General features: G+C 44.6%; 2 protein-coding genes across 3 annotated transcripts in view; one reads left to right on the top strand and one right to left on the bottom strand.

Moving 5' to 3' along the window:
• Positions 1-2,317: 2,317 nt before the first annotated feature.
• Positions 2,318-14,826, bottom strand: Ciao2a (cytosolic iron-sulfur assembly component 2A). The gene is made up of 5 exons (XM_057767781.1): positions 14,542-14,826; positions 9,651-9,815; positions 7,164-7,213; positions 4,959-5,004; positions 2,318-2,929 (listed from the first exon to the last, which is right to left on the bottom strand). The coding sequence occupies exons 1-5, from the start codon at positions 14,663-14,665 to the stop codon at positions 2,832-2,834; spliced, it is 483 nt and encodes a 160-aa protein (XP_057623764.1). The 5' UTR covers positions 14,666-14,826; the 3' UTR covers positions 2,318-2,831.
• A 1,714-nt stretch (positions 14,827-16,540) lies between these two features.
• Snx1 (sorting nexin 1) overlaps positions 16,541-27,870 on the top strand; it is a 32,567-nt gene continuing 21,237 nt past the window's right edge. For both annotated transcript variants that reach the window (XM_057767144.1, XM_057767143.1), the window contains exon 1: positions 16,541-16,807. In XM_057767144.1, coding sequence (XP_057623127.1) covers positions 16,649-16,807 — 159 coding nt within the window. In that variant the 5' untranslated portion in view covers positions 16,541-16,648. The remainder of the gene's footprint in view (positions 16,808-27,870) is intronic.

Raw genomic sequence — 27,870 nt, 5'->3', positions numbered from 1 at the left:
ACAAACAAACAAAATTTTATGTCAAAAAAAAAAAAAAAAAAAAAAAAACAACCCAGAAATACTTCACTATTTACATATGCTAGGTAACAGATTTTTGTTTGGTTGGGGTTTTTTGGGACCATGTCTCATAGCCCAGGCCAGTCTTAAACCCCCTCTGTAGCTAAGGCTGACCTTGAACTCTGGATCCTCCTACCTCTACCTCCTGAGAACTGGGTTACAGGCATGCTCACCACTCCTGGTTCTGGTAATAATACATGTTTCAAGAACTGGAAGAGAAAGAGAAGTCAATGGAAACTTACAGCAAATGACAGGGAAGAAACCACAGTGTTCCCACAAAGCTAATGATCCAATGGTCTCAAGAGGAAGGAGGGACACAGGGAGAGTTGTGTGCTAAGGCAGCATCTCAGAGGAAGCCAGGGGGGGGTTTAAAGAAGTTTCTACAACCCGTGTGCTGTGCAGGAATCAGTTGCAGGTTTGACCTTTCCCATCTCCCACTATCCTGAAGCTCTGTTGGGAGAGCGTTGATCTGTCCACAGTTGATTTCAAACACACATGACTTGTCGGATCGTCTGTTTTTTTTTTGCTAGTGGTGCTGGGGACTGGCCCTTACCTGTGCTAGGGCTCGCTGTATCGCCGAGCCACTTCCTAAGCTCCTTCCTGCCACTTTTATTTCTTACATTTTATTGTCTTTGTGTGTGTATCTGTGTGGGCACACGCCTTTAATCCCAGCACTCGGGAGGCAGAGGCAGGCGGATCTCTGTGAGTTCGAGACCAGCCTGGTCTACAAGAGCTAGTTCCAGGACAGACTCCAGACTCCAAAACCACAGAGAAACCCTGTTTCGAAAAAAAACCAAAAAAAAAAAAAAAAAAAAAAAAAGTATATCTAAATTTCCAAGGCTGGAATTGGTCCCAACCTCTAGGCCTCTTCCACTTTGTCCCTTAGGCCTGCCACAGGAACTGATGACTCTCTCACCGGCGGACAGCACAAACTCCGAGTTAGCTTCTTAAAATTCCCCTCAACAGAGTTCCAAGTGTCACACCCTAGCCTTCTGCCAAAATGGGTACTGGCACCCAGCACTCTGTGACTTAGTGTTTCAAAGCAAACTAAGCCTCCCCTCCCCATGAAAGAAATCTTTGTGAAATAAGCAATAAACATGCAGTCTCTAGCACAGGCCTTCCGGGTCAGAAACCGGTAAGGTGGCTTATCTGGGCAGTCCTAGCTCAGGTCTCTCAGGAGGCTCTTATCCACTTCCCACAGTGATGAGGATGAGGTTCACTCAGGCTGCAAATCAGTGCTCGGTGATTTTAGGAGATCCTGGGGTGGCCTCTACCTGTGAAAATCTCCACTGGGATGCCTGAACATTCTCAGAGCCCGGCAGAGGAAGGTAAAAGCAGCTCCTCCACCATTTCTAACCAGGTCTGCCCACCAGCTCTGACTCAGTGTGGAGGAACTGTACGTGAGCACTAATCCAGGTAGTGGGGAACACTAAGGGCTGCTGCCAGCTGCCTGCCACACCCTTTTACACTTCAAATCATCTCCTCCCCCATATCAACCTGAACCAAACATAAAGAGAGAACAGAACAAGCATTCAGATTGATTCAGTAAAAACAAAACCTTTGGGACAACTACTTCACTGTACATTTTTTGGAGGGGCACTGAATCCAGGTACCTGAACTTGTAAAGTATAATACTTTCACTGCGCTACATCCCCAGTTCTTCTTAGGGAGACACCGGGCTGGAGGGGGGTTCAGTGTTTAAGGGCACCCACCTGCATTGCTCTTCCAGAGGACCTAGGTTCAATCCCTATACCCACAAGGCAGCTAATAACTGTCTACAACTCCAGTTCCAGGGGTTTTGACTCCTTCTCCTGGACTCCTTAGACACCAAGCAAGCATGTGGTGAACATATATACATGCAAGTAAAACCATCATACACATAAAATAAAATATTTTAAATTGTATAAAACCGACCACATTATGCTCCTCAGCTCTAAATGGATCTAGGGCTCCCCACAGCGGAAGGCAGGATTCTTTAAGGATTCCTATTCATTTTCAGACTTCACTCTGCATAATAATCAGTGAGCACAGCTTTGGAGATGTCTATTAGAAGTTCACGCTGACATTAGAATTTACAATTCTGGCACATGCTTTTAAACCCAGCACTCGGGAGGCAGAGGCAAGTGAATCTCTGTGAGTTTGAGGCCAGCCTGTTTACAGAGTTAGTTCTAGGACAGTCAGGGTTACACAGAAAAACCCTGTCTTGAAAACAAGACAAACAAAAAAAGAATTCACAGTTCAGTAGAAACCCAAGGTGAGTTATTATAAGAATCATCTGTTATATTTATTTAGGATGATGATTTAAATCAAGTAATTTGGGCACAGTAGATATTTAACATGAAAAGCAGTTGTATCAGAATGGTTATCAGAAAAATAGTAACAATTTTACACATAGTAACTAGAAAATATTTTTCTGTCTGATCACTTAGGTTAGAAATCCTGAGAATGTTACTCTCTGAACAATTAGGTTCTACCTGGTAACTGAAGCCTACTGGAAAGAATCCTTGAAAAAAGCCCGGTTGTGGCGCATGCCTTTAATCCCAGCACTCAGGAGGCAGAGGCTGGCAGATCTCTGTGAGTTCCAGGACAGCCTGGTCTACAGAGTGAGTTCCAGGACAGCCAAGGCTTTTGCACAGAGAAACTCTGTCTCAAAATAACCAAAAAAAAAAAAAAAAGACTTTAAAAAATGCTTTGAGGTACAAATCACCTATATACTCAACAAAGATTTAAACAAACAGCTCAAACAGTTATAGGTCACTGGCTCTTGAGACGTCTCAGTCAGGCTCAAGGACGCACTGTTCCACGATTTCCCGCAGGTTGGGGTTCTCCATGGCAGCTGCCACGCGCTCTTTGTCATTTATCTGCTTGTTGACTGCAAAACACGTGGACAAAAGTTAACAGAACGGTGTCAACAGAGACCAGGCAGCATTTGCACTAGCTGCCAAAACAAAGAATTTAACACTTTGAGAACTTGCAACTAGTTACTAAGAATTTTAATTACTTATAATTCAGTTTTTAAAAGATTTTTTTCCTTTTGTGTGCACACACGCGCATGCGTGCACACACACACACACACGCATGAGCAATGCTCACAAATGCTGATGGAAGCCAGAATGGGGCACTGCATCCCCTGGGGCTGAAGCTCTAAGTGTGTGTGAACTGCCTGGTGTAAGCACTAGAAAGTGAAGCCCAGTCCTCTGGAAGAGAGCAACAAGCACTCTCAAGCACGGAGCAGGCTCCCTAGCCCCTCCTAATGTCATGTCTAAGGTCGGGATGCAGTCCCATGAGAAAACACTGTCTACTGCTCTACAACCAACTGCTATTCTTCCTTCTTTCTTTCTCGGCCTCATCCAAATACATATTTCTATATTCAGAGTGAAATTCTCAGCTGCTGCTTTCCCCACTTAAGCCTGGTTTTTAAACTACAGTTCTGTTTACAAGGCAAAAGCTCTAAGTGTTTTGGCCAAGTAGGCATGGTGATGCCTACCTCAGCACTCAGGGGGCAGAGGCAGGAGGATCTCTGTGAATTTGAGGCCAGCTTGGTCCACGAAGTGAGTCCAAGTCTAATAAATGAATAAATGAACAAATAAATACGATGGACTGAGAATACAGCTCAACTGTATAGCACTTCCGCTGCGTATGTAAGGCCTGGGTTCAATCCCCAGCACTACAAAGAATAAATAATTAAAATAAATAAAGCGAGGACTGAAGAGACGGCTCAGATAATAAGAGTACTGGCTGCTTTTCCAGAGGACCTGGCTTTGATTCCCAGAACCCATATGGTAGCTAATAACTGTCTGTAAGTCCAGTTCCAGGGAGTCTGATGCCCCTTCTGGCCTCTGCAGGCACTGGAGACACAAACATGCATACAGGTAAAAATATCTCCCCATATAAAATAAAAATAAATAAAGTCAGACAAAACTCCTGAGTTTATGGGGTTTGGTGCATTTATCCCCAGGGAACTGTCAAACTAGGCCATGGTTTTTATTGTTCTCCCGACAGTACCTAACAGTACCTAACGGGTTCCAGGACAGGCAGGAGGGCTGTCCTCTGAAGCAGCCCTGAGTGGACCTTTGCTCAAGATCTTCCATCTCAGTCTTACCCACCACCAGCCTGTTCTCCATCTTCTCTTCTTTACACTATCCATCAAGCTATCTAGTGATGACAGCTAAACAAACAAGAATCTGTACTATGTACTTGAGACAGAGTCTTACTATGTAGTCCTGACTGGCCTGGAACTCACTATGTAAACCATGCTGGCTTCAAACTCAGATCTGCCTGCCTCTACATCCCAAGTGCTGAGACTGGAGGCGCACACCACCACATCTGGCAGAAAACAAGCATTTCCAATGCTCTTCTTCCTACTTGGTCTCATCTTCTGTATAAAATTCTGCTTCCCGTGTGCCAGATGATAATAGGGAACATTTTCTCTTCCGCTGTTTTCAGTCCCACCTCTACAGTTTTCAAATGACCAGTGGTTGACTCCTCTCTACAGACCAGGAGTCTTCGATAAACAGTCACCCCACTACCATCCTAGCGCATGAACTCTAACAGACAGCCCTGAGATTCCCAAATGCTTGACTTGTGAGACCCTGGTTTCAACTTTCCATACAGCTAAGGGAATGTCAGCGCGGAACCAAACCTTTGGAGCTCAAGGTCCCTAGGGCTGGATGTGTTCACAGATCTGTTTGCAGCCTACGGCCTGAACGAGCTGCTATTCACTGGCTTTACTTTATCAGAAACCCAGCGGAAAATGACTTCCTTTGAATGTCTGTGCTTCCCACCTGTGAAGGAAAAGCATAACTGATGCTGTCCCCTCTCTTTGCAGGCACCCCAATAATAGATAACCTAGTACCCAGGACAAAGGATGAGCCGCTGCTGTTTGAAGTAGCATCACTTACTGTCGTCTTCTGTAGAGTGAGTTCCTTCAGAAATGTAGATTTCCAGCTGGAAAGAAAGGAGACAGACAGACACAAAACATCAGAGCATTCTACAAGCTCAGGATGAGGGGTGTGTAGGGCAGAACCTAGAAATGAAAGCCCAAAGCTTCTTTCTAATATCAGAGACCTAAATAGGATGGAACCGGAAGTGGTGTTTCCACCAACCGACCTGCAGGGGGCGTGCACACAGATTTCCGTATGAATACACACAGTTTTGTACAAAGAGATCTCACAATATCCTTGCCCTACCCTCATCCTCTTCCCAAACCTGTATCTAACTCGCCCTTTGTCCCTCCTCACAGGGGTGTCACGCCAGCACCCTAGTGCCGCCTTCTCCTTCCTCCTCTCTACACTCTCTTACACTTTCTGTCGCGCATACTTTATCCGCACACAGTCACTGTTTCACAGAACTGAGACAGATCAATTCTCTCACACCCTCCTCACCTGCTGTTATTCTGCTAGTTTATTCTCAAGTGTAATAGCAGTAAATCTATCCCACCTAGACTGCTAGCCCCACAAATTAGTCAGCTCCTAAGCACATGAGCTTTTGATACAACCACAAAACTGCTACAAATCCTGGGGCCGAGGCAAGCCCGTGCAGTGCCCAGAGGCAGCCTCACCATGGGATCAACGCTTTGTGAGTGGAAACCACTCAGAACACATTACAGTTAAGAGGGACCTTAGAGACCATCGAGTTCAGTCTCTTAAAAACACACAACTCGGGCTGGTGAGATGGCTCAGTATGGAGAAGTGCTTGCCATAGACTCCCGATAGCCTGAATTCAACACCCGGAAGCCACAATGGGGGGAAACAAGTCCTGAAAGTCATCTCTGATCTCCATACATGTGCCAGGGAACACACGCACCATCGCTCACACACACACACACACACACACACACTAGAAAGACCCCATCCAGCTCCCCCGTGGCACAGCACACTTACTCAACCCATGAGCATCACTCTCCGCTCCTTCACTTGGGTTAAAAATCGCACATGACTCATTATTCTGAAATAGCCATAGGTTGAGTATAGCGGCAGACGCCTTTAATCCCAGTCTTTGAGAGACAGCAGCAGGTGGATCCCTGTGAGTTTGAGGTCAGACTGGTCTACAAAGTGAGTTCCAGGACAGCTAGAGCTACATAGTGAGACCCTGTCTCAAAAATAGGCCGACAAACAGTTGAAAAGTCAAATGTTCTCCTCCCTATTCCTATGTGAATTATTAATATACCTCAGTGCAACCAAATAGTCACTGAGGCAATTACCATCAATTACGGGACAAACTAAAGCTATAGCCTTCTGATGTCATGCAATGAGAGCATGCTTATTGCTTTCTTACCAGAAATGAATAACAATCTAATCCTGACATATCTGAAAATTCACTGTGAGAGACAAGCTATGAAATGTCTACTCTGCACTCTTCAGTGCCAAGATCACTGGATGTGCTAATGGCACTTCATCCGAGCCCTTGGGAAGCTGCTGAAACGGATCTAACTAATGAGAATGTGTGAGGGGAGGGGAGGGGAGAGATAGTGAGGGCCGGGGAGGGGTAGTGAGAGAGGGGAGGCACAGTGAGGAGAGAGGAGGGTAGTGATGGGAGGGGAGATGTAGTTCATAAACACTGAAAGCATACTAAGTCAAAGAATCCACATAATGTATAACTTCATTAATGTCCAAAGGCAAATCATGGAGACAGGAAACAGATTCTCGTTCCGGTACGGAGAAAGCATGGTGTGAGAGTAGAGTGACCGCTAGTAAGTATAGGCCGACTGACCGGCTGACTCCCGCCTTCCTCCCCGCCTTCCTCCCCGCCTTCCTCCCTGCCTTCCTCCCTCCCTTCCTCCCTGCCTTCCTCCCTGCCTTCCTCCCTCCCTCCTTTCCTTTCCATTTTTGATACAGGATCCCAACATTTACACACACCCATACTAGACTGGATAAAGGATTTCCTTTGCAGGTGATGCAAATGTCCTAAAAGTGGCCCAGAGGCTGCTGCAGAGCTCTGTAGGAGTTATCAGTAAACTACCCACTGCCCGTGGCTTGTATGATGTGTGAATTATAACTTGACAAGTGTCATAAAAGACAATCTGGAGTAGGGACATGGTTCAGAGGCAGGGCATTGGCCTAGCTCATGTGAGACTTTGGGATTAAGATAGCAACAAGCTTTCTTACCTTGTGTTTGAACGGCAGGCACCGCTGAAGTTTTACTCTTAAGCACAGTCCTGTGATGGAGAAAAAAATTTTCATTATCTCTCTCTCTCTCTCTCTCTCTCTCTCTCTCTCTCTCTCTCTCTCTCTCTGTTTTTTCAAGACAGGGTTTCTCTCTGCAGCCTTGGCTGTCCTGGAACTCACTAACTCACTCTGTAGAACAGACTGGTCTTGAACTCAGAGATCCACCTGCCTCTGCCTCCTCAGTGTTGGGCTTCAAGGTGTAAACTACCACCACCTGGCCTCTTTATCTCTTCTTACTGGTTCTAGAAAAAGCACAAAGCTCAGACTGCATCCACATACTGTGTGACAGCTCAGACTCGTCTGCACACTATATGACAGCTGGAAACAGTTCTGCTCATTCTAGTGTGGGTCTCCCATTGCCTGGTACTATGTCAGGAAACTGAAAATAGAGTTTCATGTTTCCCTCAGCAAAATAAGGAAGCAGGGTCCAGTCTAGACATGGTGAACCAAGGTCACAGTGTAATCTACCCAAGAGAGCTGGAGGCAGTAACATGGCAGAGCTGGAACTGACCACACAACCCAGACCTTTTCTGCTGTACTGTCACTCGAGGAAAATAATAATATTAAGTCATTAGACTTTACTAAATGCCACTGGGAGGCCAAGATAAGCAAAAATATAAAACCAAGTATATTTAAGAGCATTTAACAGCTACTGATGGCTTAGCAAGTAAAGGCAATTGCCAGTGAGGTAGAGACTTGAGTTCAGTCCCTAGAACCCTCAAAGGCAAATGGAGATCTGACTCTTGCAAGCTGAACCCTGACTTCCACACAGGAGTCATGGCACAGGCATGCCCACACATACACACACCTAAATAATCAGTAAATTACAAGCTCAAGAGTTGGCCCAGTGGTTAAGGGCACTTGCTGCTCTAGCAGAGGACTTGCGTTGGGTCCCAGCGCCTACATGATGGCTCACAACCATCTGTAACTCCGATTCCAGGAGATCAAGTGTCCTCTTCTGGTCTCCTCAGGCACCAGGTGTGCCCATGTACTTATACATATATACAGGTTAAAGCCGAGCCGTGGTGGCACACACCCTTAATCCCAGCACTTGGGTGGCAAAGGCAGGCGGATCTCTGTGAGTTTGAGACCAGCCTGATCTACAAGAGCTAGTTCCAGGACAGGCTCCAAAGCTACAGAGAAACCCTGTCTTGAAAAACCAATATGCTAAATATATATTTCTATATGTTATATATAGGCTAAACACTCTCATACATATAAAATAAAATTAAAAACTTCCTAAAATATATAATAATTAATTGTTAATTGGCTGGGAGGTAGTGGTGAAAACTTTTAATCCCAGCAGAAACTCTGAGTTCAAGGTTGCCGGAAGCAAAGACCTGTATTTTGAGATCTTCATTTTGGTTACAGCCATCTTAAGCTGACAAGTTAAGAAAAATATTTACCTCTATCCTCTCTGCAGGGTCTAGGAAATCAACCTGGCATCTTTTATCCTAGCAGAGACCTGCAGGCACCAGGCTCCGGAATCAGTTAGCATTTTCCTTGGTTAGTCAACAATCACAGACCCTCAGTATTTACTTATCGGCTAGGGACGTCTCCGGTCCTGAATTCCAGCAGACGGGAGTTTCCTGACACCCTTCCCTTCCCCCTGACATCTCTCCCTTCCCCCCCTTTGTCTGTTTGCTATATAACAGCCTCTGAGAAAGAATAAACGAGACGGCTTGATTAGAAATCCTGTCTTGACGTCATTTCTCGTGTCTCTTGCCCCTTCATTCCTCTCCTCTAGGTTTATCAGGACCACAGCCACATCCCGCTGGTCGGGATATAAGGTAAGCCTGGTCTACAGAGTGAGTTCTAAGACAGCCATGGCTATACAGAGAAACCCTACTTTGAAAAAACAATATATATTTAATAGATATATTACATTTTAAAAAAAGAATTCATATATGCTGGATATAGTTGATGTACATTTTTAATCCCAGCTCCTGGAAAGCAGAGGCAGGAAGATCCCTGAGTTTGAGAACAGCACATAGCAAGTTCCAGGACAGCCAGGGCTTCAGCAAGACCCTGTCACAAAGAGAGAGAGAGAGAGAGAGAGAGAGAGAGAGAGAGAGAGAGAGAGAGAGAGAGAGAGAGAGAGAGAGGAAGGAAGGAAAGAAAGGAAAAAAGGAGGGAGGGAAAGGGAGGAAGGGAGGGAAGGAAGGAAGGAAATATAATTCACATGAGATGGCCCAGAGATTAAAAGCACTGGAGGATCTTACAGAGGACCTGGATTAGATTCCCAGCACCCACATGGCAGCTCACAACGGTCTATGACTCCAGTCCAGGGGATCTAATACCCTCTTCTGGTCTCTGTGGACACTGCACGCACAGACATATACACAGATAAAACACCCATACACATAAAAATAAATATTAAAAAAAAAATTCATGTATACACACACACACACACACACACACACTTACCAATAAGAGTTGCCAAAGAGCAATGAGGTGCTGTTGGTGTGAACTTGATAATAACCAAACAGTCTTCTTCATTTATTTCCTGAACCTCCACACAACTCTCGGTCACCACTTCCAGTTCTTCTAGAGTATTGGGCTTTTCTGGGTCCCGGATAGTTCGAATCAAATCTAGGGGCATCAGAGACAAGGTATTAAATTAAAATATGAGTATCCTAAGTGAGGACAATTCTTCTCACCTCAAAGACTGATTTTCTGTGCACGTTTTACCTCTATAAACGTCTGTGCTCACAGAAGCCAGAAGAGGGCCTCAGACCCGCAGAATGGGTGCTGGGAACAGAACCAGGTCCTCCACAAGAGTAGCCCGTGTTCTGAACTGCTGAGCCATCATCTCTCCAGCCCCACCACCCCACCCTAACTTTCTTTTAAACAAACAGTTGAGCAAGTCCCAATTTTCTGACAGGAATTTCCACTACTTTTGAGAAAACTATTTTCTTGGATCATTATTAGTCCATATCCAGTTTCTTAATTCAAAACCATAGGGAAAGCCGGGCGGTGGTGGCGCACGCCTTTAATCCCAGCACTTGGGAGGCAGAGGCAGGTGGATCTCTGTGAGTTCGAGACCAGCCTGGTCTACAAGAGCTAGTTCCAGGACAGGCTCCAAAACCACAGAGAAACCCTGTCTCGAAAAACCAAAAAAAAAAAAAAAACCATAGGGAATACGAAAGGGGAAAATGTCAAGGAAGCACAGAGGGACTCTGGCTGAAGAGACGGTGGGATCAAGTCTTTCAGTATTTCACACTTAAACTGAAAGGCCAGAACCACCAGGCATTTCCTTAGTTTGTAACTTGCTGTAAGGAAAAAGAAAAGGGTGGGGACGCTCACCAGGGTCTTTCACAACTAGCCACAGGCAACAGGGATTCCTCCAGGGACTCAGAACAAGGAAGTGGAAAGGACAGTGTTGCACCCTCAGCAGCGAATTCACTCACACCAGCTGCAAGACCCAGAACCAAAAAGCAGAGCTAGGCCAGAAATCAGCACACAGCACACAACAACAGGGACAGAGATGGGACATGCCACGATGTCATTTCAGAGGAACCGATGTGTGAAGACTTGTTACAGCTGGAAAAAGAGGAGATTACTCAGATTTTAAGTTAAAGTATTTGGGAGAATGTTAAGGTTAAAAAAAAAAAATTGGTCATCAGGGGTTATCTGGGGAAAATATAGCGTTTGCAGCCTAGCCTGACGCCCTGAATTCGAGCTCTCAGACCAGCATGGGGAAAGACTGACAGTAAACTCGTTCAATAATTTCATATGCAGTGATTTTGGAGGTGCTTCAGGCACAGGTCAATGAAATAAATGTTCCAGCAAAGACTGTGGTATAGTGCTAAGTGCACACCAAGGCTAGAGCGGTTGTTGAACGGAATCCATCAAGAATGAGAAGCATTTCGGCTGAATATTGCACTTACCAGGAACGAAACAAAAAACTGTTGTCTGGGCCCGACCCCTCGGAATTCTGATTTAACTGGCTTAAAGCATGGCCTGAACACCTAGAGTTTTTTAAATTTCTCAGATTATTTTCTTAAAATTTTGTGTTGTTGCTTTTATGAATGTTTTTCCCACAGGTACAGGTGTGCACGGGAGAATACCTGGTGCTCGCAGGCGCCTGAGGAAGGCTTTGGATGTCCAGGAAGTTAGGACAGTTGTGAGCCACCAAGTGGGTCCTCTGCAAGAGCAGCAAGTGCTCTTAACCACTGAGCCAGCTCTCCAGCCCTCTCCAGACTTTCTTATATGTTTCTAATAAACTCACAGACAGAGGCTTGAAAAGGTGGCTGTGGCACATGCCTATAATCCTGGCACTGTTGAGGCTGAAGTCAGACGACCTTAAATCCTAGGACCTCCCAGGCTACACGAGACCCTGTCTCAAAAAGAAAAGGAACCAAAAGGAAGAGTAAAGAACAGAGAGAAGTGTTTAACATCAAATGCTACAGAAAAAGGTAAGGTGGGAGAATTCAAATTCAAGGCCATCCTGGGCTACAGTGACACTTTCAAAAAGAAAAAAGGACCAGAATAAAAGAAAAAGCAAAAAGAATCAGAGAAGAGAAGACAGAGTTGTCAACATTAAACACTACAGGAAAACTTGGGCTAAAGCAGTCTTTGATTTGTTATTCAACAAGTCACTAGCAAGAAAGCAGTTTGGTAGAAAAGTAGGGTACAAAGGCCAAAAGAACTGAAAATGCCTTCCTAAGGCCTTGGCGGAAGGGTAGGGCAGCTTTACATGGAGGCTAGAATCCTGAAAAATTTGAGTAAGTTTTTAGCTCAAAGGGAAGGATGAAAAAAATGAGATGGACACTATTCTGGGAGACTAAGAAAAGAAAGGAGCAGGGAAGGGGAGCAGAGAGGAGGAAGAAGGCTAGACCCTGCACTGACCAGGGCCAGGACACTCCATCTGACCTTGAGGCTACAGAAAATTAAAGAGAAGACTGACAAAGACAAAGTGAGGGCCAAGGAGGGAAGCAGGATTTTAGTTGAGATGGGCTTGATGCTCTCAGGAGCCTGGGTCTGTCTTATTACACACATATGACCAGTGACCACATGAGCAGCCGGAAAATTCAACTTCCCTTCCCCCAGGCTAGCTTCTGGCCTTACCAATAAGATTGAACAGGCAGGAAAGAGGATAAAATTTCCCTGCAGCGAGCAGGTTATTGTGGGACTTGGGAAGGTAGAGCTTTCCTTCGCCTATCCTAGGTTTCTTCTTGTAAGCTTGATTTGTAAAAAGCTGTATTCTGTTCTATAAATCCTGAAGTTAAACCTTAACCCCTTACTCAACATCTTTATCCAGCTTTCTAGTGATCTGAGAACTCTGATTTCTTTACAAAGGTGTCAAGCTTGTTCTCCCACTCCTCTCCCATTCTCCCCCCATCCCCACTAACAGTTTTGCTGCTCTGTGCTGACATGAAGGCCTGCTCTCGCAGAGGACCTAATTCAGGTCTCAGCACCCACATCTGACAGTACAGAACCTCCTGTAACTTCAGGGAGGGTCAACACTTCCGGCCTTCGTGGACACGAACACATGGAAATTTTTAAAAATTAATATTTAAATCAGCCGGGTAGTGGTGGCACACACCTTTAATCGCAGCACTTGGGAGGCAGAGGCAGGCAGGTCTCAGTGAGTTTGAGGTCAGCCTGGTCTACAAAGAGTTCCAGGACAGCCAGAGCTGTTACACAGAGAAACCCTGTTTCGAACAAAATAAAAAAAAATAGTTATATTTAAGGAGAAAATTCCTCATTTAAATTTAAAAGTTTCAATGGGGGAGGGTCTTGCTGAGATGGCTCATCAGGTAAAGGTGCCTGTCACCAAATAAGCCTAACCTTCCAGGTTCCATTCCCAAGACCCACTTGGTGGATGTAAAAAAAAAAAAAAAAAAAAAAAACTGACTCCAGCAAGTTGTCCTCTGACCTCTGAATTTGAACTGTGACATGTGTGCATATGTGCAAACATGCACATAGTAAATAATCATAACAAAAGTAACTGAAAACTTCAGTATTCAATTCCAATCTAGGATCTAAAGCAGCAGCTAATCACACTTCCACATGCAAATTCCGGTACCTCCTCCTGGACTACGAATTCCCTATGTCTTCTCACCTCCACATTGTTCTCTAGCTCCTTCAAGCGTATACAGCCTCTGACAAATCCAGGTCCAGACTGCTCCTCAAGGCCCAACTCAAGTAAGTCTCTTATACCTTTCCAGATGTTTCTAGTCAGTTTACTCTCTTTCCCGATGTCCATACCTCCTACTTAAGCACATGACCTTCTACTGCATACTCTATTTTTGCCTATGTGGGTTTCATTCACTATAAACTCAAGGACTAGAATCATCTCTCTTGCTAAGTTGCAGTCTCCAGACGCTATAGATAGAGGGGAGGTAGGACAAGAATGTTTTGTGGAGATAGCACACTCATAATTATCTTCAGCCTGGGGTTGTCAGCCTCACCTCTACAACGAGAAGTAAACCTGATTGGCTCCGGGGCTCTTTCCATCCTTGGAATCATTCTTCCTGCCAAGAATTGTATTTGTAGGATCAAATCTCTTAGAGCTACTTCTAGGCTAGGGGTGGAGCACACCTAGCTTGCATGAGACCCTGGATTTTCTGGATCCAGAAAAAGAATACTATAAGTTTGTGGGGAGAGGAATAGGGAGGGGTTGGGGTGAGAGGGTCAAGGACAGAGGAGGAAGTGGAGAGAGAGCAAGCACTACATTTGGATTCACATGTTTAGTTTTCTCTGGTCCTGATTGACTATGTGACCTCGGGGTACTAGTTAAACCACACCTCCTGGTGGTTTTTTTCTGTACAACAAGACAGTCACTCAAAGTGGAACATATATATCTTGACTGTGCAAGAGAATTGTAAATTTGAAGCCTCACTCTGAGGTGTCTATTTCAACCTCTTCACTTCCTACTGACAATCACAGAAGAGAGTGGTTGTGACCTTGGGCCAGTCCCCAACTCGCCTGTACCCAGCTCTGGCGGGAGGAGCGCGTGTCCAGTAACTAAAGAAAGACTCTCCAGTCGTGCAATCAGTCCAGCTTTGCTCCCTGATCGCTGAAAACTCATTCTGCCCACACGTCTTGACATGGTGCCTAGAGCAGTGGGCAGAGCAGGGGAATGAAGCGTTTATGAGTTCCAGACTCAATTTCGCACCAGGTTTAAGAATAGCCCGGGTCCTAGAATGACCGAAATTCTGCGTGACTTGGGACCCGGAAGAACACGCTTCCTTCTAGGTCTGGCAAAAGCCCAAGTGTCCACTACAGCTCAAAGGTGAGCCCCTCCTCCACCCTCTCTCCTCTGCCGCCTCTCCAAACAACACCAAATGCTGCTCTGGGTAAAGTTAATTACCATAAACCTCTAGCGCTTTCTCTTCCATGGTCCGGGGCTGCCGGGCAGCTCCCTGCTCAGAAAAGCCTGAGAGCCATAGGACCCTGCTCAGCGTCCAGGAGACCAGCCCGGACACTCGCTCCATCCTCACGTTCCGCCATCCCTGGCGACTGTCCCAACCGAGCCACCGTCTTTCCGCAGCCGGCCTCAGGAGCTATCAACTTCCTGGTCTTCAAATAAACCAAGATATATATAAAGGTTTAGGAGAGCAGAGAATAGGCGGGACTCAAAACAGTAACGCGAAGGACCTCGGGAAATAAACGGCAAAGACTACATGTCCCAGCATGCTTTGCTCGGTTTCGATGCCCGTTAGGAGCGTTGCATGCTGGGATGTCTGGGTTTAGTTGAGTGGCGGCAAACTGCATTCTGTGACTTGTAGTCTCATCCAGAGGATCATGTACCGGACTGTTACGAGTCACCAAGTGCCCCACTCAGCTCCTAGGAATAACTAAAGATGAATCGTGAGGAGGTAGGGAAAAGGAGATCAAGGTTACTACTGTTGGATGAAGTCCTCGAACGGAGACTCTTCACAGCTATTTCTCGGAGGAAGCTCCTTTCTATCAAATCTTACTTCCTGATCAGGCCGGAAATGGATTTCCTTGCTACGGAAAGGAATATTGGGGGAGACCAAGCGTTGATAGGCGTGACGAAGGGCCAGGGAAAACTTGGTTTTCTTGTCTCCTAGAGATTGATTCCAGCTCAACTTCCCTCCAAGGGGAGTATTTCTACCAACCACCTTACAGCGACAGACTTTCTCTGTTCACTGTGCGTAGTGATGATAATGGAGGTCATCGTTCTGAAAAAGCATCCCTTAAGCTTTCTCGTGTTCGTGGCTGTGATGGGTGCCGGTTACATGGTTGATTGTGTTTCCAGCCTCAAATATTTATTAGACACTTAATTTGCAGGAATAAAGGTTACAAGCTAAGGCACTCTGCCAACCCTCAAGCAGCTTACCGTCCGTGAAGGAATCCCCGCTGACGTGGAGTTTGCAGTTAAAGACATCCAACTTTGCCGGGCATGGTGGCTTTGCGCCTGTAATTCCAGCACTTGGGAGGCTGAGTAACGAGCATTGCCATGAGTTTGTGGCCAACTTTGGTTACAGTATTTCAGGCCTGTCGAAGTGAGACCTTGTTTCAACCAGAAGAGCAAGTCACCTTTATTGATGTTACTTGACAAGTTTCGTCTCTTTGAAAAGAAAGAATCATCGTGCAGAATTAATCCATGATAACATACTACGTTGTCCTTAAACTCTACTTGGCTTCGGCTCACCAGCCGATGGTTAGATCCCATGAAATTCTGGTTCAGTCCATGTCATCTCTTCTACTTCTGACATGTCTTCCGTTTCACTTCATAGTCATTGAAGAGATAACCCCAAATTCCTAACGAGTTTAATACACTAAGCTCTCCCCTTTGTTTGAAGCCCGATTTCTCCCAAAAGAATCAATAACCTCTTTTATTGTTGCACACTGTAACACTAAGTGTGTTTAAATTGCTGATTTTCAAGACTGCCTCCCGCATTAAAGTGTAAACACTTAGTGAGCCAGAAGCTTTTGTATTTGTGTTTGAAACGCAACGTAAGGTGCCAAGCTCACAGTGAATGCTCAGTATATATTGAATGAATTAATGTCCAAAAAATAGCAAAACTTCCCGCAGTCTTTTCAGACCTCAATTAAAAATATTGAATTTCTGTGAGAGCGCTGTGCTCGGCATGAGCAGGTGGCCTGCAGAGGCTTTCAAACGTTTTTTAGTCACAGACTTTTTTTATTACAACAAAACCTTAGAAGCGTGACAGATAAAGCTACGCAGGGCACAAAGGCCTTGAGGAACCATGCAGCCTCTAGCTCCTCCTCTGTTGCTTTGGCCCGCCCGAGCGCGGCGTTGCGGTTCGGGGCTCGGATTGGCTGGGCAACAGCCCAGGCCCCGCCCCAAGTGCCTGCCCCCCGAAGCCCCGCCCCTCTGGTCCCTCGGGGTCCGTAACGGCCCTCGCGCACCTCTCACAGCTGGAGCGCTTTGCTCGCGGCACTGTCTATAAAGTTGTTGTTGCTGCTTCCGCCACCGGTGGAGGAAGATGGCGTCGGGAGGTGGTGGCTGTAGCGCTTCGGAGCGACTCCCTCCGCCCTTCCCTGGCATGGATCCGGAGTCCGAAGGGGCTGCCGGGGGGTCAGAACCCGAGGCTGGGGACAGCGACACCGAGGGGGAGGATATTTTCACTGGCGCTGCAGCAGCTGTGAGTTCCCACCCTTGGGGCAGCAAACAGGAAAGCTCCCCTCAAAAGAGAAGCAAAGCTCATCACGGGTTCGAGGGCTCTGAGGATGGTGGGCCTGGTGGGCAGTCCTCGTCCGGCGTCAGCGGTCAGGACTCCAGGGCCCTAAAAGAGAAACGGACCCTAGAGCCGGGCTGTCCATGCAGGGGCGGGAAGAGAGGATGAGGGGTGTGGTGACTTCCCGGCGGATCCTTAATAGCCAAGAGCAACCTAGGCCGTCCCCTGGCCCCGTGATGTGGTTACTTCATGGATCCACCTGGCAGCTCTGCTGGTTTTGCCCTGGGCAGACTGACTTAATATGACAGACAAGAGAATGGGGGTGCAGACCATTAGTTCCCCCGGCCTTACTGCTCCGAAAGTGGAAACCTGATGTAGGGTAGTCTAGGATCATGACCCGCCCACTGATCTTCTTGTACTCAGCACTTCCTGGTCATTACCAAAAGCCCATTTTGGATCCTAGTTTAGGAAAATTAGGTTGTGACTCCTTTGATCTCTCGAAGAATCGAAGAATCGGGCCAAACGCCGGTTGAGACTGCCAGATAAATTTCTCTGCGCGGACCAGAAATCTTTGTTTCTGGTAAAAAAGGATGCGTTAAAGTGCCTTGAAACAGATCTGTGCATGTGAAGGGGGAGAACGTCTCCCATAATAAATATCCAGGTCTCAAATGGGAGCTAGCTACTGGCAAAACAAACAAAACTCCCTAATCTTTCTATGTGGAATGTCATGAGTTAACAGTATTGGGAGAGATGTTTTGGGCTATTTTATGAGAACACTGACTCATACCACTTGGTACAGTTAGTTCCAGCTTATAAACGTCTTCAGTACTGAGTCTATGCATTTATCTTTCTGTTTTGGTTTTTGTTTCTCAGTATCTGACTGAGTTAAACAACTTTAAATTCTGTTTACAGCCTGTATCTGAAAACTTTGAGGTGCTCCTTGTGTCAGAAAGTTTAGATTTTGGAGGCATTTCTTCCATGACCATAGCTAGAATTTTACTGTGTTGAGAAATTGAGGGCCTTAATCCCGACTCATAAAGTGCTTTCTAGTGCTAACATAACAGCAAACTGTCTAATGATGCCTGATACTCTGAGGAAGAATAACTTGCTTCTAATGTAGTCTTTGTTTCTGTTTTTAGTATCTTTACATAGTTAATCTCTCATGAATCTTGGAGAACAAGTACTGGGCTGAAACTGAAACAGGCACTAAGCAGCTATTTTCTAGAGTTTTCTAGAGCTCTCAAGTGAAGTTCAGGAGACTGTGGTTTCAATGAGCTCATCCAGGTAGTTGATAGAGGTGTAATACCTCTTTTCTTAAGACTAGAAATCTCTTGCCCCCCCCCCAAAAAAAAATGGGAGAAGGAAGGTCAGATTGACTTTGCTCTACCACTGAAAGCAGGTGCTGGGGTCAACCCTAAGTCTTTCAAAGGCTGGACAAACATTCTACCTCTGAACTATGTCCTCATTATCTTTAGATTTGACCCAGAATACTAATCTTCAGTAAACTAAGGCTTCACTAAACTATTTTATTAAGCAGCCATTTATTATAAATTATATTTTAATAAATGCTTTAGTTGTGAGCCAAAGGATGTAGACATCGCAGCACTTCTGCACAGTTATAGTTAAGGAAAAACACTGAAAAATAAGGAAATTAAGTTGGACCTATTGACACAAGCCAATAATCTCAGCTACTCTGGAGCTAACGCAGGGGCCTGTCACAAATTCAAGGTCAGCCTGGGTACAGAGAAGATAAAAAGGCTTTGAAGTCTGACGTTAATCTAGGCTGTACTTCTTACTGTTTTAACTTTGGTTTTCATTTGTTATTTGAGGCAGGTTCTTATGCAGCCAAGGCTGTTGTGAACTCCCAATCAAACCTCTTGCCTCCACCTCTGAATGATATGATAGGCATGCTCCACCAAGCTCAGTGTTGCTAGCTTAACGTTGGACAAAGTGTGCTGTAAACTACATTTCTTCAATTGCTAACAAAAAGGAAACGTAAGTGTCTGGGTATGGTGAAATTGCAACACTTGGGAAACTAACGTAGGAAGACCAAGAGGCCACCTTGTACTTTATGGGACATTGTCTCAGGAGACTAAATAAATACATAGGAGCCTGAGCATCCTAATGAATGGACAGGGTAAGAGGGATGTAGTAGAATCTCACACACACACACACACACACGTCAACAGGAAGGTGCTGTAGTTACTAGTAGTGTTATGATGTGAAGTGCCCGGAACAGTTGTTTCTACACAATAAATATTTAAAGAACCTTAACTATTTTAGGGAGCTTGGGCTGTATTAGTTGATGACCATTTCTGAATCAAAATGCCCACAAAACTAATAATAAATTAGAAAAGTTAATCTTTTTTGTTTGTTTGTTTGTTTTTTGTTTTTCGAGACAGGGTTTCTCTGTGGTTTTGGAGCCTGTCCTGGAACTAGCTCTTGTAGACCAGGCTGGTCTCGAACTCACAGAGATCCGCCTGCCTCTGCCTCCCGAGTGCTGGGGGGATTAAAGGCGTGCGCCACCACCGCCCCGCAAAAGTTAATCTTAAAATGGTTAGCAGTTTATCAGAATCAAAGCTAACTAATAAGATTGATTTGATCAGTTAAAAGTCATCAGCATAGGCCCTTGATGTCTGCAGTTGCTTCCTAGTGTTTTAAGTTAATCTGTGTGTGTGTGTGTGTGTGTGTGTGTGTGTGTATGAAAGAGAGAGAGAGAGAGAGAGAGAGAGAGAGAGAGAGAGAAAAGAGAGGAGGCTTGCTTGAACCTAGGGTCTTAAGCATTCTACTTAAGCATTCTGCCATCTAGTTACATTCTCCAGCCCCCAGCCCAAGTTAATCTCCCTATTGTGATTTGTTAACATTTTAGAGGCAAAGAATAGGCATTAAATAATTGGGAAGCTGAGGATGTAACAGTTAAAACTCATTCATGGTATGCATGTAATTTTCTGGACAACTGTAGTTGCTAATCATCCCATCTGCTCTCTGTTACAGCTAGGAAGTCATGTCACTACAGTAATAAAAATGGGATTTTTAATCAAAAGATATGTCCACGAGGTACATCTCAAAATATATAAAAGCCATTCATTTGAGTAGGAAAGCCTGAAATCAAAAGAATCATGGAGCCGGGCAGTGGTGGCGCACTCCTTTAATTCCAGCACTCGGGAGGCAGAGGCAGGCAGATCTCTGTGAGTTCGAGGCCAGCCTGGTCTACAAGAGCTAGTTCCAGGACAGGAACCAAAAAACTACAGAGAAACCCTGTCTCGAAAATAAAAAAAAAAAAATCATGGAAACAAATCTAAAGTCATTAATTAAAAGCCTGAAATTATATCCAAATCTTTGATGTGGAATTGAATCAGAATAATTATTTAGTTGAAGTTCTCTTCTAGAATAGGGTTTCTATCTCAGTAAAGCAAAGGACTGAATTAGAGTTGTTGGCATTTCTAAGTTCTTGACACTGTGTTCAAAAGATGTAAAGTGCACACAGGTTTTTACAATGCCTCACGTGACTCACTGCACACTGTAAGTAAAGGTCCCACAGAACCAGACCCCTTTGTCCTCCCAAGTCCTATCTGCTTGTGTCCTCAGCAGCATGTCAGGGCCACAGTGGATTACTCCAAGCATAAAGGGGAGAACTGTGGTGGTTTTTCTTATGCTGAGAGGAAGGAAGAAAATAAAGAGACATGAAATCACTGCCTCCGATTTCGGCCAAAGCTGGCAACTGTCTTATTTTGTGATATGTCAAGACAAACTGGGAATTTTTTCCTCTTTGCTCTCATTTGTGAACTAAACCCTTTCAATTAGAGAAAGGTATGAGAAAATAACATGGATAAAGAAGGAATACAAGGGACCAGAAAAGTCATATGCTAAATAATTTGTCTTTGATTAGTCTAATAATACTTACAGAGCCGTGTGAAAATGCTACATGCCTATAGTCTCTTCCAAGTGCCGGGATTAAAGGCATGTGCCACCACCACCTGGCAGTTTATCATATTTTTAATTTGGTTTAAGTATATTCACTTAGCTGCCAAACAGATCTTCATGTTTTCATTGGGCAAATCCGTAGCCATCCAACAATACCCACTCCCCTTTCTTTTCTTGTCTTGTTTCTATGAGCATCATTCTAACTATGTAAGGCTATCCCTGGTTGAACCAGGGTCTCACTGTACTACTCAGGCTAGTCCAGACCGGTAGGCTCATCTGACCAGGCTGATCCTGTGCTTCAGCCTCTTAAGGAACTGGGACTGCAGGCATGCGTTACTATGACTAGCACAGTTTTTATGAACTTGGTGGCTACTTTTTTTATTTTTGAGAAAGGTCTCATGTAGTATCCCAGACTGACCTCTTGTAGTTGAGGATAACCTGGAACTTCTGATCCTTCTGTCTCCACCTCTGACTGTTGTGGATACCTCATATGAGTATAATCCTAGAAGTTTGTTTGGTTTGGGGGACAGGGTCTATGACATCCAGGGTGTCCTCACTCACATCTGCCTGCTGTGACCTCCTAGTTCTGGGATTACAGGCGTGCACCACTGTGCTCAACAGTATGTGTCTTTTTGTGCAGGCTCATTTTGCTAAGTAGAATATCCTCAAGGTTTACCCGTGCTGTGGCCTATATCAGGACTTCATCTTAAGGGTAAATAATATTCCATTGTATATCTTTTCTTTCCACTCATTCGTATGCCATTAGCCACTGGCTTACTTTTACATTTCGGCTATTGTGAAATGTACTTCTGAACAAGAGTGTGCAAACATAAAGCTCCTCTCTTAGTTCCTTTAGATCTATTCCTAGTAGTGGGATTTGCTAGATCATATGATGACTCTATTTTTAATTTTTTTTTTTTAAGAACCTCTGTACTTATACCATTTAACAATCCCATCTCATCTCTTTTTCAACCTTGAGTGCATGTAGAATAACTTCATTCTGTCTGGACAGAATTTGGTAATTTTATTTTTTAAAAAATGAGAAGAGTGATGATTTACCTGGTCAGTGTTTTAATGCTATATTCTATGAAACATGCATAATGGTTGTTCCCAAAGGTTTAGCCTGTCTTCAATAAGATTCAATAAATTTTGAGTATGTATGAGTGAGTTCATGTGGTGGAGAGATGCATGTGTATGCATGCACATGTGTGCTGTGTGTGTGAGGCCAGAGGTCAAAATCATGCATTGATCCTCAGGAGTCATCCGTCTTGTATTTTGAAACAGAGTTTCTCAGGGCTGGAGAGATGGTTCAACAGTTAAGAGCGCTGGCTGCTCTTCCAAAGGACCCCTGTTCAATTCCCAGCACCCACTTGGCACTTCACAACTGTCTGTAACTCCAGTTCCAGGGGATCTGGCACCCTCACACAGACATACATGCAGGCAAAATCCCAATATACTTAAAAAGTAAACAAATCTTAGAAAGAAAAACAGTTTCTCACTGGGACATGGGATTTGCTGGTTAGACTAGTGATCCTAGGGATCGACCTGCCTCCACCTGCACAACACTGGGAATACCATCCTGCCACCATGCCCAGCTCTTGGGGGGACGGCATAAGACTATGCTTATCTGTTAGTAACTAACTAACTTATCTCCTTAGTTACTACCTACTGTAACTACAGTAAGTTACTGACTAACTTATCTCCTTAGTCCCTTCAGTAAATTTCTTTTATTTTTAAAGGAGTTACTTACTTTCTGTGTGTATATATGTCTCAGTGAGTGTGCATGTGTGTGGTAGGAGATTCATGACATGCCTGACTTTTACATGGGTGTGGCAATTGAAACAGGTTCTCCTGTTTCAGTGATAGACACTTTAACAACTGAGTCACCTCCTCAGCTCTTCAGTAGATTTCTTGACACAAACCCTACTCTGGTTTTTCTTTAAAATGGTTGTAATGGGGGGCTCAGATGGCAGCTTTCTAGTTAATTCCCTTCTTGCACCATGTGGGTTCAGAGGATCAGACTTGGGTTTGTGAGATTTGTGTGACTAGTGCTTTTACTCACTGAGCCGTACCCCCACCCCTCTTTGCTAGTTTTAACAAGATCTCTGATTGTGAGTCCTTGTATTTTTTAGGCAGGATCCTGACCCTGCCACTGCTATGTGAACCAGGCTAGCTTCTAACTCATGGAGGTCCACATGCCTGCCTCCCTAAGGCTGAGACTAAAGACTAGCACCGCACCCTGAAATAAGTACTTTTAAACAAAGGTGTATTGTTTTGTTTAGTTAACAGTTTAGTCAAGTGGAACTCTTAATAGTAAATAGTTAAAGGTGGACGTGCTGGCTTGCTTACTCAGGGGTTAGAGATAGGAGGATAAAAACTTCAAGGCCAGCAGGTCTGTGTGAGACCGTGTCTCAGAAACCAAAAGAAAAGTTTTTTTTAGGGAGTAGAATCTTGTACAGACACATTGCTTCAAACTATATGGTTAGATCTGGTTTGAAGTTCAGAAGTTGAAGGTCAGGCATGGTGGCCCGTGTCTTTAGTCTTAACACTTGGGAGGCAGAGGCAGGCAGATTTTGAGGCCAGCCTGATCTACAGAGTCAGGACAACCAGGGCTACACAGTGAAACCCTGTCTTGAAAAAAAAAAAGTATATGTCATTGGATTGTTCTGGCAGTTTACCTAATTTTCAACATTGTAGAGGAAGTAGAAAGTACTTGAGGGGGAAGAGAGAAGATTTCTCAAAATAACAAGAACCCAACCTATGCTGGGAGGTGGTGACATGTGCCTTAAACTCCAGCATTGGGGGATGCAGAATCAGGCAGATCTCTGAGTTCAAGGCCAGCCTGGTCTACAGAGCAAATTCCAGGACAAACCAGGGCTCCATAGAGTAAACCATGCTTGGGGGTGGAGGGGGCGGTGGAGAACCCAACCTAAATTTTATCTAAAATTGCCACCAGACTTCTGGTTTCTGAAAGAGCCTGCCTGTCTCCTTACATGGTGTCAGGCTGGCTCTAATGACTCGGCTATTGGCAGTTGGTAAGGGTTATGAGTGGAGAAAAGAAAGAAGAAGAACTCTTTAATTTCCCTCAGAGCTTGGTCCTCAGAACCTCTGAGCACTTTCACGTAACTTGTGGCATGAGTAGATCGTGAGTAGTTGCTGCAGAGAGTAGCCACAAGCACCTCATCGCCAGAAAAATCCTGTTGCTCAACTGTTTTCTGCCTCAGGCTGTGCTGAGTCAGTCGACCAGCTGGACATCTTCATTGGCTTCAGGACAGATTAATCTGGGTTTGCCTTTTCCATGACGGAGCTAATCCACTCTTTGGCCTTCTGTCCTCCTGGAGATTTCCCCACCCAAAAGTGAGGAAAAGGAGTTAGAGCAGGAGTGGAGCCATGTCTTGAGCTCTGTTTGAGCTGACAACAGACAGTGTGCCTTTTTACTCCGAGATGGCCAACGGCCTTGTTGGTGCTCTTCCTTGAATAGCAAAATGGTCAGCTTTGGGCTCCTTTTCTCTACCCCTCCAGAATACCTTTCCCTTTCATTTGATCTTCCCTCTACCTCAGAAGTCCTTCGCTTTTCTGTGTGGTATGGACTCATTGTGTAGACCCGCTCTCAAAACAAAATATTTTAATACATAAAATAAAATACGTAAGCTTACAAAGGAAACCACTTGTATTAGTAGCATGCACTGCTTTGTTTTTGAAACAGGATCTCACTAAACAGCTCACACTGGTCTTGAACTCAAGGCAGTCCTCCTGCCTCAGCCCCTCAAATGCTGAGTGTGTAATCATGAAACACCATACCTAGCTTAGACTATCCTTTTTCAAGTGATGGGGGTGTTGAGACAGGGTTACCTTTTGTTTCTTTGTCTGTTTTTCGAGACAGGGTTTTTCTGTAGCTTTGGAACCTGTCCTGAAACTAGCTCTTGTAGACCAGGCTGGCCTTGAACTCACAGAGATCCAAGTGCCTATGCCTCATGAGTGCTAGGATTAAAAGCAAGCATATCATTTTTGATAATAAAATCTAGAAATATATATAACTATCACAATTTTTAAATAAAGATAAGAACAAGTGATACGTCGGTATTTGTAGCGGTTACATCAAACAGATACCTACTGTTGGGTTGTGATTCACTGGTGACGTGCTTGCCCAGCACAGGTAAGATTCTGAGTTCTATTTCTAGCACTTCAAAACAGAGCATAAATACCTAATGTCTATTGGTTATTGTCTCAAGTGCTGTACAATATGCTTTCCTTTATGAACAAAGAAAACGGTGATTTTTGGCCAGAGGTAAGGGAAAATGAAATTGTAATTTTCCTCTCCAAATTCAGAGACCAGCCCTTGAATTCTGTGGCTCATGAGGTTCAAGGTGTATGGGGGAGGGGGGGTTGCCAAAGCTATGAGAGAAGGTAATACTGTGAAATATTTAAATTAACCATTTATTTACCCAGTTTGTAGAGTAAGATGCACACAGAATCCAACCGATGCAGAATGTTCATTTTCCCAAGTACAAATATTAAACTGTTGAACATGATTCTGGGAGAAGAGTCATCTACAGGTATTTACCTTCTAAGATTGTCCCCTAATACCTTCAGAAAGGGAAGCAGTCCCACTGACATCTTGATTTTTGCCTGACGTATGATGTGTGGACTTTGGTAGGACTAGAGAATGAAGAGATTGCACCGTTACACTGTTGGATTTGTGATAGTTTACTCCTAGCGAGCAGCTAATATACTAACACTGCCGCATTTGTTTCTCCTTAGTAGAGGTGGCAAAGGGGGCAGTATTATTTCATGCCAGGGACTTCTAGAGTAGCTTGTAAAGACTCCCCTACCTGCTGTGTGGGTGTGGCTCCTGGAACTGACTCTTCCCTTCGTTTGCCTTATTAAAGCAGCGTGGTTGCGGTTTCCTTAACTCCTTAGCCTTACTCAATTATACTTGTTTTCTCTTTAAAAAATACTCAGCCAGCATGATAGTGCATGTCTTAAATCTCAGGAGGCAGAGACAGAAGGATCTCTGTGAGTTCGAGGTCAATCTGATCCACAAAGTGAATTCCAGGACAGTCAGGGCAAGCCATGTTACCGTAGCATTTACTTTGAAGTGGGCCTTTTAGTACAATTCTGGTTTGTTTTTTGTTTTTTGGTTTTTTGTTTGTTTGTTTTATTTTTTTGGTTTTTCGAGACAGGGTTTTTCTGTGGTTTTGGAGCCTGTCCTGGAACTAGCTCTTGTAGACCAGGCTGGTCTGGAACTCACAGAGATCCGCCTGCTTCTGCCTCCCAAGTGCTGGGATTAAAGGCGTGCGCCACCACCGCCCGGCTTAATTCTGTTTTTTTTAATGCAGTTACTTATAATATTTATTTATGTGTATGCGACACATGTGTATTCATACCACTGCCAGCCTATGGAGGTCATAGGGCAACTTTCAGGAATCAAGTGTCTCCTTCCACCTCCTTCCACCATGTAAGTCTCAGGGATTGAACTCATGTCGTCGGCTTAGTGGCAGCACCTTTACCTGCTGAGCCTCTTTCCAGCCCCAGTTGAGAGTTTTGACAGACCCTATTGGGATCTCTTAAATGTAATTTTTGTCCTATGTGGAGCAAAGAGCAGTTAGGCAACAAGGGGAAGAATCACAACTGCTAACCTCAAGGGAAGTTGCCCAGAATCCCGGCAGTGGTTTCGGTGTGGACTGGTGGCGTCAGCTCTGAGGAGCCCACACCTGCCTTCCTATAGTAAGAAAATCACACTTGGGACTGGAGAGATGGCTGCACAGTTAAGAGCACTAGCTGATCTTCCAGAGGACCTGAGTTCACTTCCCAGCACCCACAAGGCAGCTCACAACTGCCTGTAACTCTAATTCCAGTGGATCCAACTCCCTCAAACACAAATGTATATAAAAGTTTTATAAAAAGAGAAACAGAAATAATAAAGTTTACTCACTGAAAATTAAAGTTTATAAAGAAAAGAAAATCACACTAATGGCCTGTGTCTACGAGTTTGAGGTGGATAATTGTTAGAGATTACCCATTGGTCTTAACAAGCATGCTCTCTTCCTGCACAATCTTTCTAGCACAGCTTAGATAGCGTTAGCCCACCGTGCTCTTACTGCAATAAGCAGAAGCTTTCGGACACACTTATCAGTGGAGACACCTGCTATAATTAACAGCCAAAAGGAGTCAGCAGGTGTGGCTATCTGAGCTAGGAGCCCTCTCTGCTAACAAAAGAGAATGCTGCTTTCATGTAAAAAGGACAAGAGGAGATAGCAGGATAGTTTCTTGACTCTATTTACTACAAGACACTATTTTCATTGGCTGCCTAGAAATGCTTCCTATTTCGAACTGATAGGTAGCTATAACGTGTTACCAAGGAGCTAGAGTGTTTTTGAAACAGTGTGGGCTTGAACTTGCTGCCCTGCATTACCATGACTGCTTACTAAAAAGTCTTACAAGTATGCTTTATAAAGCATTAGAATTGGCTCTGCATTCAGTGTACTGTGTATGTTTCTTCATTCTCCAAAAATGAATTTATATTGGAATTTTGCTTGTTCAAAACTAGCTTTCTTTTTTTTTTATGGTTTATTTAACTTTATTTTATGTGCATTGGTGTGAAGGTGTCAGATCCCCTGCAACTGGATCTTCAGACAGTTGTGAGCTGCCATGTGAGTGCTGGGAATTGAACCGGGGTCTTCTGGAAGAGCAGTCAGTGCTCTTAACCATTGAGCCATCTCTCCAGCCCCAAAACTAGCTTTCTTAAAACATGCAAAAAACCTTTTTTTTTTCTTTTCTTTTGGTTTTTCAATACAGGGTTTCGCTGTAGCTTTGGAGGCTGTCCTGGAACTAGCTCTGTAAACCAGGCTGGCCTCGAAATCATAGAGGTCTGCCTGCCTCTACCTCCTGAATACTGGGATTAAAGATGTGTGCCACCACTGCCCGGCTCTCCGGGTTTTCTATCTGAAGAGGCTGGTTCCAGTGGGAAAGAAGTGGAATCAGGTGGCTTCTGAGATCATGGGCAGTGAAAGTGCAGGAAGGAAGTGGTTGTATAGGGAGGGTGGCCAAGCTGTGTTTGAGGCAGGAAGTGCTAATTTTGTTTTCATTTTGTTTCTTTGTCTTCT

This window comes from Chionomys nivalis, chromosome 4 (genome assembly GCF_950005125.1).
Source record: "Chionomys nivalis chromosome 4, mChiNiv1.1, whole genome shotgun sequence".
NCBI lineage: Eukaryota > Metazoa > Chordata > Mammalia > Rodentia > Cricetidae > Chionomys > Chionomys nivalis.
This window is presented reverse-complemented; position numbering and strand designations above follow the sequence as displayed.

Coding starts and splice junctions, on each gene's coding strand:
- Ciao2a (XM_057767781.1), bottom strand. CDS start 14,665: ATGGAGCGAGTGTCCGGGCTGGTCTCCTGGACGCTGAGCAGGGTCCTA. Junction 9,816..14,541: donor GAAAGCGCTAGAGGTTTATG/GTAATTAACTTT, acceptor TGATGCCCCTAG/ATTTGATTCGAACTATCCGG. Junction 2,930..4,958: donor TCACTCTACAGAAGACGACA/GTAAGTGATGCT, acceptor CGTGTTTTGCAG/TCAACAAGCAGATAAATGAC.